Source organism: Hypanus sabinus, chromosome 15, assembly GCF_030144855.1.
Source record: "Hypanus sabinus isolate sHypSab1 chromosome 15, sHypSab1.hap1, whole genome shotgun sequence".
Classification (NCBI taxonomy): Eukaryota; Metazoa; Chordata; class Chondrichthyes; order Myliobatiformes; family Dasyatidae; genus Hypanus; species Hypanus sabinus.
The window spans coordinates 12,122,520-12,137,776 of NC_082720.1; the positions used below are offsets into that span (position 1 = coordinate 12,122,520).

The 15,257-nt window shown below is 41.1% G+C and overlaps 1 protein-coding gene across 1 annotated transcript in view; it reads left to right on the plus strand.

Moving 5' to 3' along the window:
- LOC132405303 (dedicator of cytokinesis protein 2-like) overlaps window positions 1-15,257 on the plus strand; it is a 640,537-nt gene that overhangs the window by 195,987 nt on the left and 429,293 nt on the right. The window contains exons 23-24 of the mRNA XM_059989997.1: window positions 5,935-6,043; window positions 10,056-10,126. Of these exons, the coding sequence (XP_059845980.1) occupies window positions 5,935-6,043; window positions 10,056-10,126 (180 nt within the window). The remainder of the gene's footprint in view (window positions 1-5,934; window positions 6,044-10,055; window positions 10,127-15,257) is intronic.

Sequence of the window (15,257 nt, forward strand, 5' to 3'; positions counted from 1 at the left end):
AACTAACAAACTAACATAAAATACATATTAATTAAATACTGACCATGTAGCGGTGTGCTACACGCAGCGCTAAAATTACGACACGGAGTCGGTAACTGCAGTCGAAGGAAAAAAACTTTATTCGAAATCTTCAGCCTCACTTTTAAGCCTCCCTCAACCTGCCCCCCCCCCCCCATGGCGCAGAGGCTCCAAAGCTCTGTGCTCGCAAACCCCCGTAGGCTATCTTATTGTGAGTCGGTTCGGATGTGCCAGGAAAAGGGTCGCCACAACCAATTATTTCCCAAAGCAACAGGGAGCCGCAGCACAGACGTAAAAGAGCCACATGTGGCTCCGGAGCCGCGGGTTGCCGACCCCCGCCTTAACTGATAAAAGCAAGTATGCCATATGCCTTCTTTACCACCCAGAGGGCTTTATACCTAGACCCGAAGATCCCTCTGCACATCACCATTGTTATGAGTCTTGCATTAACAGTGGCTTCATTTGTCTGGTTAAACTCATTCTGCCATTTATTGAGGTAGACTGGGATTACCCGGTGAGACAGAAGCAAGCAAGACAGTTAAAGTCCCTGGGGTTCATCAGGAATCATGATGAAGGGTTTCGGCCCGAAACGTCATCACTACCTCCTCCCATAGATGCTGTCTGGCCTGCTGAGTTCTGCCAGCATTTTGTGTTTTTATTTATTTCCAGCATCTGCAGATTCACTCGTGTTATTTTTAAAGCGAAGATGCTTTCAAAAATAAAGAAATGTAAAGTTTCTGAATATCAAAAAATTTCTATAAAGAACAGTAAACAATAAAAATTTAAATCAAATCAATAAAGGCCATTGTTTGCCTTTAAAACTGCATCAGTTTTCTTAGGTACACTGCTGTGCAGTTTCCTAAGAAAGTCCGCTGGTAGGTTGTTCTAAACATCTTGGAGAACCTGCCAAAGATCTTGGAGATTTTAACTGTCTTGCTTGCTTCTGTCTCACCGGGTATTCCCAGGCTACTTCAATGATGTTGAGATCAGGGCTCTGTGGAGACCATACCATCTAAAAACCAGATAAAAAATCTAGGATGTCTAAGACTTTTGCACAAGATATATGTCACAAATATTGGAGGTTCAGTGGAGGATCCATGTGAAACATCTGTTGTCATAGACCTCGAGCCAAAATGTCCCATTGATCACTACCTTCTAAGTCCTTCTAATTTCTATGGGCACAGCAATTCTAAATCCGAATAGCCAATTTACTGATGATCCCATGGAAATTCATTTTCTGGATGTGCCTCCTACAAAGGACCTTGTCAAATGTCTCACTAAAATTCACGTGGACAACTTTCATAGCTCTGTCTTCATCAGTCTTCTTAATCATCTCTTTGAAAACCTCAATCAAGTTAGTAAGACAAACTTGCTCCTCCCAAACCCACAAGAAATTTCCTTAATTAGGTATGTATTTCCCAATGTTCATAACTCCTGTCCCCATGAATCATTTCCTGTAACCTCCCCACACAGATGTGGGACTAACCAGTCAGTTGTCTCTATTTCCTTTCTTGAATAAAGGAATAACATTAGCTATTCCTCCAGAGAGGACATGAAAGTATTGATTGAGGTGCCAGAAATCCCATCTATTGCCTCTCTCAATAGCCCACCGGGTCCTAAGGATGTATCTACCCCAATGTTGTTTATGAAGTCCAAACCAGCTCCTTCTTTGTCTTGAGATGCCCTAAAAAATTAGTGCACTCTACATTGATTAGCTATTCTCCATGTCCTTCTCTTTGGTAAATACTAATGTAAAATATTCATTTAGGATCTCATCCACACCCTCTCCACGCAAATGTTCCCTTTATCACCTGTTCCTTATTTACCCTTTTGTGTGCATTGAAAGTGGGAAGAATAAAAACTAGGATTATCATCAGTTTGGTTTCAATGGGTGGTTGACGGTTGATGTTGATGTTGTAGCCTGAAGGACCTATTTGGCATTGTAGCTCAGTTAGAAGAGCTATTACTTTTGCTCTAATGATCTGTATTCAAACTTGGCCATGGGTGTCCATGTGATTTAGCACATTTCAATTCTGTCCTTGTGAGATTCCTCCTGCCATATCCCACGAACATCCGTGGGTAGATAAATTGACCACTGTAATTACTAATGTGTAGGTGAGTAGTAGAATTAGCTGATGGGAATGTGGGGAATATAAACATTAAAGTTAATGTAGGATGAGGGTAAATGAGTTGGTGAAGTTTGGCATCGACTCACTGAGCTGACAGCATGTATATGGGTCTCTCTGTGGCTTTATTTCCAGCAGCAATCATACAGCATGGAACAACATAGCACAGCACAGACCCTTCAGCACCCACATTACCTCAAAGCTCTTGAACTCAATCCCCGGACTAATGACAGCCAACACACCTTAGAGCTTCTTAAACAGTCTATCAACTTGTGCAGTAACTTTCGAGCAATCTTCCACAATTGCTGCATAAGCTGTCTTCCAAAGAGTCACCCCAGCTCTTGTAGTGGATTGCATGTGTCTGAGCCAAAGAATTGTTTCAAGACTCATGCCAACACCAGAGCATCTCAACTGGGAACGATACTGGGAGACTGCTGTGTATTCAGGAGAATTATTCTGCTCTGACCATTTTATTCTATAGCCCAGTGACCATGAAAGTAACTGTACTCATTAAACAGGAGATAATATAATGAGCAGTTATAACTGGAGGATATTTGGAATAAATGGGCCTGTTCTTAAATTGGAAAGATGTAACTAGTGGAGTGTACCAATGTTCAATTATTTATGATAAATATCAAAAGCTTTGAAAAGTGGGTGCACTAAAAGCTATCCAGATTTGCTGATGACATAAAAGTATGCAGGAAGGCAGACTTGTTGGGGAGATTAAGACCCTGCAACAGATATAGTTAGGTTGAGTAAGTGGGCAAAAAATTAGTGTTCAATGTGGGAAATTGTGAGGTCAGCACTTGGTTAAACTGAATTATATTCTGCTTGGAGATCGTGACCAATGTGTTCCACAGGATCTGTTCTGGGACCCGTCCTCTTTGCGATTTTTATAAATGACCTGGATGAAGATGTAGAAGAGTGCGTTAGTAAGTTTGCTGATTATGCAAAGCTTGGAGGTGTTGTGGAATGTCTGGAGGGTTGTCAGGGGCTTCAGTGGAACATCGATAGGATGCAGAACTGGGATGAGAAGTGGCAGATAGAGTTCAACCCAGATAACTGTGAAGTGGTTCACTTCAGTAGGTCAAATTTGAAGATAGAATACAGTGTTAATGGAAAGACTCTTGGCAGTGTGGATGATCAGAGAGATCTTGGGGTCCACGTCCATAGGATACCCTATGCTGCTGCGGAGATTGACGGTGTTGTTAAGAAGGCATATGGTGTGTTGGCATTCATCAACTGTGGGACTGAGTTTAAGAGCCGTGAGGAAATGTTACAGCTATATAAGACCTTGGTTAGACCCTGCTTGGAGTACTCTGTTCATTTCTGGTCACCTCACTACAGGAAGGATGTGTAAACTATAGAAAGAGTGCAAAGGAGATTTACAAGGATGTTGCCTGGATTGGAGAGTGTGCTTTATGAAAATGGATTCAGTGAACTTGGTCTTTTCTCCTTGGAGTGGCAGAGGATGAAGGGTGACCTGAGAGAGGGTGTATAAGATGATGAGCGGCATTGATAGTGTGGATAGCCAGAGGCTTTTTTCCAGGCCTGAAATGGCTAATATGAGAGGGCACATTTTTAAGGTGCTTGGAAGTAGGTACAGAGGGGATGTACAGACGGTGGGTGTGTGGAATGTACTGCCAGCAATAGTGGTAGAGGCAGATACAATAGGGTCTTTTAAGAGACTCTTAGATAGGTACATGGAGCTTAGAAAAATAGAGGGCTATGTGGTGGGGGAATTGTAGGCAGTTTCTAGAGTAGGTTACATGATTGGCACAACATTGATGGGTGAAGGGCCTGTAATATGTTGTAGATTTCTATATTCTATGAATCAGAAGATTATTATCTAAATGAAGAGTGAGTTAAGTATAAAGGCATTCGAGTGTTCTTGTACAGCAAATAATTAGGAAGGCAGATGGCCTTACAACTTGTCTTTGGTGCTAGGTAGTTAGAGTTTCAAATCAAGAGGTATTGTTGCAATATACAGGGTGTTGGTGAGGCCATTCCTGGAGAACTATAAGCAGTTTTGGTTCTTTTACCTGAAAGGAATACACTGGTTTTGGAGGTCGCCCTGAAGAGAGAACCTGGACAAATTCCTTGAAAAGGACATCTGTCCTACCTCGAATGGCTGACAAATTCAGTGTTTAGATGAATAAGGAATGATCAATAAAACATGAATGATTTTAAGGCTGGGTGATAGAATATGTGCCTCCACTAGAAGGAGCATTTTGAACAAGGGAAGAGGACTTGAGAACTGGGGCAGACCAACCATGATCGTATTGAATGGCAGGGCAGGCTTGAACAGCTAGGGGGCCTACTCCGGCTTCTACTTTAGACATAAAACCATAGATATAGGAGCAGAATTAGGCCATTTGGCCCATCAAGTCTACTCTGCCATTTCATTATGGCTGAAAAGTTACCAATCACCTGTCTTCTCCCCATATCCCTTCATATCCTGACCAATCAATGATCTATCAACCTCTGCCTTAAATATACATAAAGATTTGGCCTCCACAGCTTCCTGTGACACTCCCAGCATAGGAAACATCCTTTCCACATCCATTCTACCAAGGTCTTTCACCATTCAATCTGTTTCCATTATGTCACCCGATATTATTCTGAATTCCAGTGAATACAGGCCGAGTGAATACTTTCTAATGCTCTTGTGTGTTCTTGGATGGTATGAGTGCAAGTCATTCATTTATGAGGATAGTAGAGAAGGCAAATTGTATCTGATTGGACTTTTAAAACAAACGAAAAACAAAATAAAGGTCTAAAAATACTTCTGCATTTCCAAAAGAACTTCACATAGAGATGAATGTACTGTATGTTGAGCCAATGAGACTGCTGTCCCTAAGTCCTCACAGCAAATGACCCCAACTTAAAACGCCCTGGACATCTCACAGTACAAAGAGTTTTCCTCTGATACCTTTGCCTTGGCAAATATGGCTAAAGAACATAGGTAGTTGGAGAAGCTGTCACTTTAGGTTTTGATGGAGAGAGAACAAGAGGGTAGGTGAAGGAAAGTCAGAACTTCTGGGGAGTTAGAGGAGCTTGAGGAATGAGTTAAGGTAAAGATATATGAAGGTAGTGACAATTGACAATTGGCTAGGGCCAGCATCATATCTGACTGCTGAGGAACTGTGATCAGTTTCTGGTAGGCATTTTGGAAAGCTCTCCAAGGGAGAGGATGGCTTCACAGTCCTTGAATTGGAAGCAAGTGTGAAAGAGGATATTGGCAGTGTCACCTCCCTCAGCAGAGGGCTTTGTGGAAGTGAAGATTAATAATAATCCCAGCAAAACACTTGGAGGTCATATCATTGATCCCCTCACTTTTTAAGAATCAAAAGCCAAAGTTGGTATCACTTTAATGCTGTCCATGTAGAGTGTGCAGGTTTTTCATGAGACTGTGTGGGTTTCCTCCCACATCCCAAGACATCTGGGTTTACAGTATAATTGGCCACCCTAAATTTTCCTTGGTGTATAAATTGATGGTAGAATCTGGGGGTAATTGATAGGAATTTAGGGAAGATAAAAATAGGGTCAGTGTAAATGGATACTTGATGTTGGTAGCCTGAAGACTAATTATCATACAATATGACTACATAATAAATAAAAAATGGTTTGCAGTATTAATAAAGGCTACAATAAAATGTTAAAATCCTTTCTTAGAAATGCTTTACTTATAACTGTTCACAGATTATTTTCAGTTTATGAAAAACAGTTTCTTATGTTTTAAAAATGGAATTTTGGTCCCCTGTCTACAAAGCTTTTCTTTTTGTCTTAGACTGTATGAAGAGAAGGAGCAAGCTGAGTTTGAAGAATCACTGAAAAGGCTGTTTGAATCCATCAACAACCTGATGAAGAGCCAACAAGTGACAACAATTCTGCTGCAGGTCAGGTGGCCTCTTTGCCTACTACAGATGTAACTTCTTAGGGATTTTCTGTGTGCTGCAATGAAAAAGATTTGTCTTCACATCATAAGTGGCTACAGGAAAATAACTCACATTCATGGGTTCACCAAGAGTCAGTGGGAGGTTATCATCACTGGATGTTGCTCAGCCTCCTGCATTCCTTCAGCAGGAAAATTACTTTCAGTCTTTTGTTCCTTTATCACATTTCAAAATCCCTCTTTCAACAAGTTCATTTTTTGTGATCTGTAATCAGGGCAATGAAGCAAGTCAACTGCCCTTCCTCTGTAGCTACAACACTATATTTTGCATTCTGTTTTCATTCTTACAATCTTGATATACTTATGTATGGCATGAAAAGTATCATGCAAATAAAATCTTTTCACTGTATCTTGGTTCATGTGACAATACATAAACAAACCAATACATAAAGCATAGAATATAGAACAGTACAACACAATACAGGCCCTTGGGCCCACGATGTTTTGCCAACGCTTTAACCTACTCCAAGATCAATTTAGGCTATCCCTCCTATGTAGTCCTCCATTTTTCTTTCATACATGTGCCTATATAAGAATCTCTTAAGTTTACAAGTCTCTCCAAATTTAAAGCAGAGATTCTTGATTGGGCTGGACTTGAAGGGATACGGGGAAAAGGCAGAAGATTGGGGCTGAGAGGGAAAATAAATCAGCCATGATGAAATGGCGAAGCAGACTCAATAGGCCAAATGGACTAATTCTGTTCCTCTGTCTTGTGGTCTAAAATGTTGCTGACGTACCTGCTTCAACTACCACCCCTGGCAGTGCATTCTATGCATCCATGTCCCCACTATACTTTCCTCCCAATACCATAAAGTTATGCACCCTTGTATTAGGCATTTCAACCCTGGGAAAATCTCTCTGGCTGTGTCTGCCTCTTATGATCTTGAACACCTCTATCAACTCTCCCCTTATCCTCCTTCTCTCCAAAGAGAAAAGTCCTAACTCACTCAACCTATCCATATAAGATCCAGGCATCATCCTGGTAAATCTCCTCTGCAGCTTCCTAAAGCTTCCACATCCTTCCCATAATGAGGTGATCACAACTGAATGCAATAGTCCAAGTGCAGACTAACCAGAGTTTTATAAAGCTGTAACATTACCTTGTGGCTCTTGAACTCGAGTCTCAACTAATGAAGACCAACATACCTTAGGCTTTCTTAACAACCCTATGAATTTGCACAGCAACTTTGAGGGATCTATAGAGGTGAAACCCAAGAGTCCTCTGTTCCTCCACACGGTTAAGAATCCTGCCATTACCCCCGTTTGCTTCCTTCAATGTTGGCCTTCCAAAGTGAATCGCTTCACACTTTTCTGGATTGAGCTCCATCTGGCACTTCTCAGTCCAGCTCTGCATCCTATAAATGTCCCACTGTAACCTAAGTCAGCTTCAACACAAACCTGCAGGCTTACCAAACTACCCTTCGTCTTCTTTATCGAAGTTGTCCAAAAATTTCAAAGTGAAGGTGTCCTACAACAGAACAGATCCCTGTGGACTGGTCACCAAAATCCAGCAGAATATGCCCCATGTACTACCACCCTCTGCCTTCTATGGACAAGCCACTTCTGAATCCATGCAGCCAAGTTCCCCTGGATTCAGTAACTCCTGATTTTCTGAATGAACCTACCATGGAGAACTTTATCAAATGCTTTGCTAAAATCCATATACACCAGATCCATTGCTCTGCCTTCATCGATATGCTTTGTCACTTCCTCAAAGATTTCACTCGAGCTCATGAGACAAAACCTACCCCTCACAAAGTTATGCTGATTATCCTTCTTCAAATGCTTGTAACTCCTTCCTCTAAGAGCTCCCCAATAGTTTCCCCACCACTGACTTAAGATTCAATGGTCTACAATCCTCCATTCATCCCTTTACCTTTCTTGAAGAAGGGTTTAACATTTATCATCCTTCAGTCCTCTGCGACTGCTGCTGTGGCCAGTGAGGTTGCATCATCACCAAACATGCAGCAATCTCTCCCCTCATTTCCCATAGTAACCAGGAGAATATCCCATCTGGCCCCAAGGACTTCACTATCCCGAAGTCTTTCAGAAGTTCCAGCTCCTCATCTTTGTTAACATCAGCATGTCACTGTCTGTTTTCCGCTGACCTTACATTTTTCAAGGTCCCTCTCACGGCTGAATACCGAAGTAAAGCATTCACTTAGGTCCTCCTCTACCTCCTTCAATTCCGAGTAGATCTTTCCTCCGTCCTCACTCCTGCCCTCACTTTAGTCATACTCGTGTTTTTCAGTGACATGAAGAGTACTTTAAGTGTTCCTTAATTTTGCTAGACATTTCAAAACATAGAACATAGGAAAGGACTGGAGCATGATGTCTGGTTGAACATGTTACCAAATGAAATCCCTTCTGTCAGTACACAACCCATACCCTTCCATTCACTGCATATTCATGTATCTATCTAAAAGCCTCTCAAATATGTCTCGATCATATTTGCTTCCACCACTACATCTGGCAGCCTATTCCAAGCAGCTGCCACTTTTGTGTAAAAAAAAAGACTTACCTCACTTGCAATTTTCCTCTCCTCTGCTTGAAGGTTTGACATGTCCATTGTGGGTAAAAGATTCTGCTTGTCTACTTTATTATGCCTTTCATATTTTTAAAATAAAAATTTAAAAAATTGTTTTAAATAAATAAAGTTTTAAAAATAATCTGGTAGAATGCCTCATCACCAGAACTCCCCTACAGGCAACTGGACCCTGCCTGGGGCCCTCAGAGCCAGGTTCTTTCTGTACAGATAACACATCATTCCCAATGTACTTGGGCTGGATGTGAAGGGGAACAGACAATCACCCACCTCTTTGCAGACTGTGGATTTGCTTAGGGGATGTGGAGAAAGATACAGAAGACCCTATTCCAATTCATCTCCAGCAACTGTGTAATGTAAGACTTTCAAATCAATGGGTTGTTCCAGGGGCTGTGGGATGCACTGAAACTTGGTGCAAACAATACAGAGACTTTTTGAGGAAGTACCACAATCTAGACTCCCTCTGCTGCTGCACTTGGAAGGACTGAGTTGTGTAGGGACCTCAGCAGTGAAAGGGCATATCATCCAAGTGGTCACATCAGTGGGAATAGAACTACAGATTTTTTTTAAATAACGTAATTATTACGTAATTACGTAAAATAACGTAAAATATTTTTTTTTAAACGTAATGATCATAAATGAAAAAGTTTGCACTTTTTCTTCTCATATACATTACAAATAAATGTTATTTTTGCAATATTTATCAGGCCTGCTATCAGCCTCCAACACTCCAAAGAAGGCAGTCCACCCTCTCCTTAAAGCTCATGACTACTAACCCAGGCAGTGTCCCGATAAACCTCTTCTGCATGCTTCCCAAAGCCTCCACCACCATTACACGACTAATGCTTCCCTTCTCATTGATTGAACTAAAATAACATTTCTGAGTGAAAAACAAGCAGCTGGAGGAACTTAATGGGTCAATCAGCATCTGTGGAGGCAAAGGGGTAGCTGATGTTGCAGGTTGAGTCCCTACAATATTGCTCAGTTGCACTTAAAGAGTTAAAAATGGCAGTGAAGAAAACTGGAGCAGAATTTTAAACTCGAGGGCCCTGTTAGTCCAAGCACCACTCTTGAAGCTCTCGCTCTCCAAGATTCGGCCAAAGTGAAGATCAGTTTACATAAGACTTTTTCCACAGAGAATCGGAAGTAGAAATTAATTTTGAGCTGTTTTGTCCTCCTATTAAAATGGTGAGCACGTTGGGAATCCTGTATGGATGTTTCATAACCTTGGAGGAGGAATGTAACAAGCCTGCTGTGGTTTAATGAATGCTTCAGAAACAGTGAAGGCTTCAATACACCAAGTTATTGTCAGCCCATTAGTTCTCAAACTGTGAAGGCAATTGATGTCTGTGAACTGCAGGCTTCTAAGGCTTCACTAATTCATTTTATTTATTCTTTTCCCTGATCCCAGGTTGCTTCTTTGAAGTACTTGCCCTCAGTGCTGCATGATGTAGAATCAGTCTTTGACGTCAAATTATTGAGGTAAGATATACCCTGCTGAAGAGGCATTGTCTTTACGGAGAAAACTTTTGTGTTATATTTGCATCTTCAGTCAGAAATAGAAAGGCTTAAAAGGGTTTTAAAAGCTATACAAGTGTATATAGAATCATAGAGTCATTCATTATGGAAACAGGCCTTTTGGCTCATATCCTCTATATGAACTAAGATGTCTATCTAAACTACTCCTATTTGCCTGCATTTGGCTTGATATCCCTCAAAACCTTTTCCATCCATATACGTGTTCAAATGTCTTATTATTGTACCTGCCTCAAATGCTTTCTCCGGTAGCTCGCTGCGCATGTGCACCTAATAATAATAATAATAATATAACAGGCAGCCGTTAATCTCAAAAGACCATGGATTTGTGCCTTGGAAAGTTTCCAGGGCGCAGGCCTGGGAGGGTTGTATGGGAGACCGGCAGTTGCCCATGCTGCAAGTCTCCCCTCTCCACGCCACCGATGTTGTCCAAGGGAAGGACATGGGCTGAATCAGCTTGGCACAGGTGTCATCGCAGTGCAATGCGTGGTTAAGTGCTCAAGGACACAACACACTGCCTTAGCTGAGTGACCTTCAGATTACTAGGCCAACGTCTTGACCACTTGGCCATGTGCCAACACTTCTGAATAAAGACGTCACCCCTTAGGTCCTTTTATAAATCTTTCACCTTTTCACTTAAACCCATGCCTTCTAGTTCTTGATTCACATTCCCTGGGGAAAAGGTTGTTGCATTCACCCTATCAATGCCCCTCATAATTTTATGCACTTCTATAAGATCATCCTCAGTCTCCTGTGATCCAGTCAATAAAATCCTAGCGTACCCAACCTCTCACCATAACTCAAGCCCCCAAGTCCTGCCAGCTCCCTTGTACTCTTTCCATCTTAATGCTATCTTCCTCTAACATTTTTTCAAAACCTTTACCACCATCATTTATTTTAATCTGGAAGTGAAGGACGATGTACCAGATGAGACATGAGAAATAACTTATAAGACATAGTATCAAAGAGCGATGGGTCTTCGGCCCACTGACGACATATTGTCACAAACCACCCAGTCACACTACTCTTATATTAACCCATTTTCCTTATTCCTTCCACATTCTTGTTGAGTCCTGTTTGTTTCTACCATGTAATCACACACAATTTTCTGTGGCGAATTAATCCGGCCTTTTAGATTTGGGGAGGAACCAAAGCACTGGCAGGAATCCAGGCAATCACAAGGAGAGCTTGCAGATGGGCAGAGCTGAACACAAGTTGCTGGCACTATGAGACAGTGACTTCATTAGCCGTATGTCAAGTATTCACAACTAACAGATCAGGCAGAGACCGAAAGGACCTTTTTAAAACAAGATGTTATTGATTAAAAGTTTCATAGATTTATTCATGGATTCGTAAAGATATACAGCATGAAACTGGCCTCTTGGCTCAACATGTTCATAATGATTAATATGTGTATTTACACAAATCTCATTTGCCTGGTTTTGGCCCTTATCCTTGTAAACCTTTCCTGTCTATGTTCTTGTCCAGATGACTTTTAAATATTCAACTGTACCCACCTCTACAATCTCCTCTGGTAGCTTATTCCACATACCCACCACACACACTGTGAAAAACGTCTCCTGCAACTCTCCAGGACATCTTTCCCCTTCTCCTTAGACCTACACCCTCCAGATATAGACTCCCTTCTTCTGCTTTTTGGGCTCTTAGATCCCAGAGGCCATTGATGGCCTCTTGTCTCCAACGTCCAAAGACGATGGAAGGGTTGGAGTTCATCATTGTTTCTGTAATCCATTGTATCTACTATACAGGGGATTAGCCTATACAGCTACAGCAGAGCCCTGTTAGCCAGCCTTGCCCATTTGCACCTCTGACAACAGGGATGTAGGTTTGGACTTTGAGAGGCATAGACTCCCTTGCTCTGGGGAAAAAGACAGGGACTATCTACCTTGTCTGTGTTTCATGTAAGTTTGTAAACATCTATAATGTTATCCTTCCCTCCAGAGGGTACAGTCCCAGACCATTCAATTGCTCGTTATAACTCAAGACTACCAATCCATGCAAAATTCCTGTCGATCTCTTTTATGTCTTTTTGCTTAATTACATCCATCCTATATCATGATGTCCAGAACAGTACATATTGCGCCAAGTCCATTCTAACTAATGATGAACAATGAAGGGCACACACCCTGTGACATCCTTCATTACCACTGTCTAATTTTTTTGTTATTTCATCCTAGATCCCATGTTCTAACCTTCTAAAACAGCCTACAAATTGGAATTTATCAAAGGCATTGCAGAAGTGCCAATAGACAATGTCCACTACATTGTCCACATCAGTCATCTTGGCCACCACCTCAAAAGCCCTCATTCAGATTTATGAGATATGATCTCCCACAAAGCCATGCTGACTATTCCTAATTTTTCAAAATGTAAATAAATCCTCTTCCTCAGAATTGCTTCCAGTAACTTTTTCCTCCAGAGATGTAACTCTCACTAGCTGCAGTTCCCTGACATGTCCTTGCAGCCCTTCATAAATAAAGCCATCCCCTACTCGTCATAAATCAAAGAGCGCCGCAGTGCAGAAATGGGCCATTTGCTCATCTAGTCCATGCCAAACTTTTATTCTGTCTGGTCCCATCAGCCTGTAACTGGGACTTATTCCTTCATACCTTCCCATCGATGTAAACTTCTCTTAAATGCTGAAATTTCACCTCTACCAACAGCTTGTTCCATACACACACCCCTCGCTGAGCGAAGAAGTCCACGTTCTGGTTCCCCTTAACTATTTCACCTTTCACCCTAGTTATAATTTTATCCAACCTTAGTAGGAGAAGTGGACTTGCATTTCCCTATCTATACCCTTTGTATACTTTTCCTTTATCTTTCAGTACATTATCCATGCTATTTAAAATACAACAATATCTCCCAGCGCCTAGGCAGTCTCCTCCCTTGCTTCCTAAATTGTCATACAATACACCTGCTCAAGGTCTTGGGACATTTTCATGCTCTTCAGGACTGCAGGAACCTACTTGTTCTTAAATGAATAGAGGTTGGCACCATTATAGTAGCACCATTGGCTGTCCTGAAGTTACTAGCATCCATGAATATTTCCACAGTTATGGAGTATTTGCTTATCTCCCATGGCTCCACACACACACTGGTCCTATGCTTTCCCTGGTTACTCCTTTGTTTTAAATATTCACATGGTATCTTTTAGGATTGTCCTTTAACATATTTGCCAGGAATATCTCGTTGAAGTGTAAAGATTTAAAGTGTAGAAGGGAAGCAGTCAGTCCACGTGCATTCGACCACTCAGCTCTGCAATTTTGCCTTTAGGTTACCCATGTTTGCCCTGAAGCCTGTTTATTTCATAATGCAAAACTCACAAGCATTACAGCTTGATTGTTGCATGCTCCTTTTAATTGTGCCATAAAGTCTGTTTGCCATGAGCTTATGAAATAGTTCAGTCTTGTTTCGCTTTCTAAAACCAAACTTCAGGTGAACCTTGAACTAAATTACCTTAGTTAAAACTACCTTTTCTTTTGTGATACCATCTCTTTCCCTGAAATGTCATTTGTTAAGAATTTTGGGCTAATCAAAGTGAGAGTTGTCACTATCCCTATCTAGAATACTGTCCTTTCTGAGTTATCTATTCCTGGCTGCACTCTTAGTCCTGATGTAGGGTTTTGACAAGAAACGTGGATAAATCCTTTCTCTCTACAGACACTACTCAGCCTGTTGAATACTTCCACTGCCAATGTACATTGTCAGAACCATTGACTCCCAAGTGAAGCTAAATAAGCCCCTCTCTCCTCCGCCCTAAACAAAATAGATCAGTTCTGATGTTGGAAACATCCACTCTGACCTTACTTGGGAGAGGTGACAAATGGGACCAGGGAAGTGACAGTAGAGCTCCTGCCTTGCAGCGCCAGAGACCCAGTTCTTTCATGAATTCAGGTGCTCTGTGTTTGGAGTTCGCCTGTTCTCTCTTTGACCTTGATGCTCTCACTTTCTCACACATCCAGAAGTTGTGTAGGTTGGAAGGTTAATTGCCTATTGTGAATTGACACTAGTGTGTAAGTGGGAGGTGGAATATGCAGGGTCTTTGAGGTAACATGAGAAAAACAAAATGGGATTAGAGTAAATGAGTATTTGAATGTTGGCAGAGATTCAGTGGGCCATAAGGTCCATTTCTGAGTGGTACAACTCAATGATATTTTTATTTCTCAGCACAGCTTTGATTGAGGTTGCCAATTAATGGCATGTTAGGGGTAAACATTTTGTTTTACTCTACTGCCTTTGCTCACAGTGACTTATTTCAGAGCAATCCTTTCAGATAACAGGGGAGTTTGATTTTGTTGTTCTGGTCTGGTCTGGTTTACAGTTGGCTTTTTTTCCAGTGGTAAAAGCCAACTTAGGACAATTTCTAAACAAACAGCTCATTTTTATTTATTTTCTCTCAGCTGGCTGTTACCATCTGGAAGGCACTGCTCAAAGAGAGGTAGCTGCAGATTTAACGTTAGCTTTTAAAAGAAATACTCCGGTGGTGTGACATTCCCAGATGCTGAAAGCATTTTTAGGATTAACAATAAACTCTGAACGTACACTTAAAGTTGAATTACATGGTGAAAATACCTCAAGTGTTAAATGGGTTATGCTTTGGAAATTTTCTGTCAAGACTTGCAGAATAGCATAAAACAAAATTCTTTTAAGTATTCATTAAGAATTAGCAAGCATGATAAACGAGATATGTTCAGTTCAAACACTGCAAATAACATAAGACATTGTCAGACATTTTACAGTACAAAATGTTACAAGTTGCAATGATCTAATAGAACCTCTGTTGGATCCTAATGTTTTTGCAATTCAGAGTTTCCGAAGTCATGAATGCGGCTTAAAGCTTGATGCTTACAGCCATTTTATTAAGTGTTACAGTGAAAAAAACTACCAAAGAAAGAAGTGCCAAGAACCAATAAATCATGATTGTCTCATACAAAACACCGAGCTCTGACTGAAAAGATAACAACATCCCAGTGATAACAATTAAGCTATAAAATGGCCATATTCAAATGTTATGACATCTGCAGCATAAAAACTAAGAAGCTTCTAGAAAATT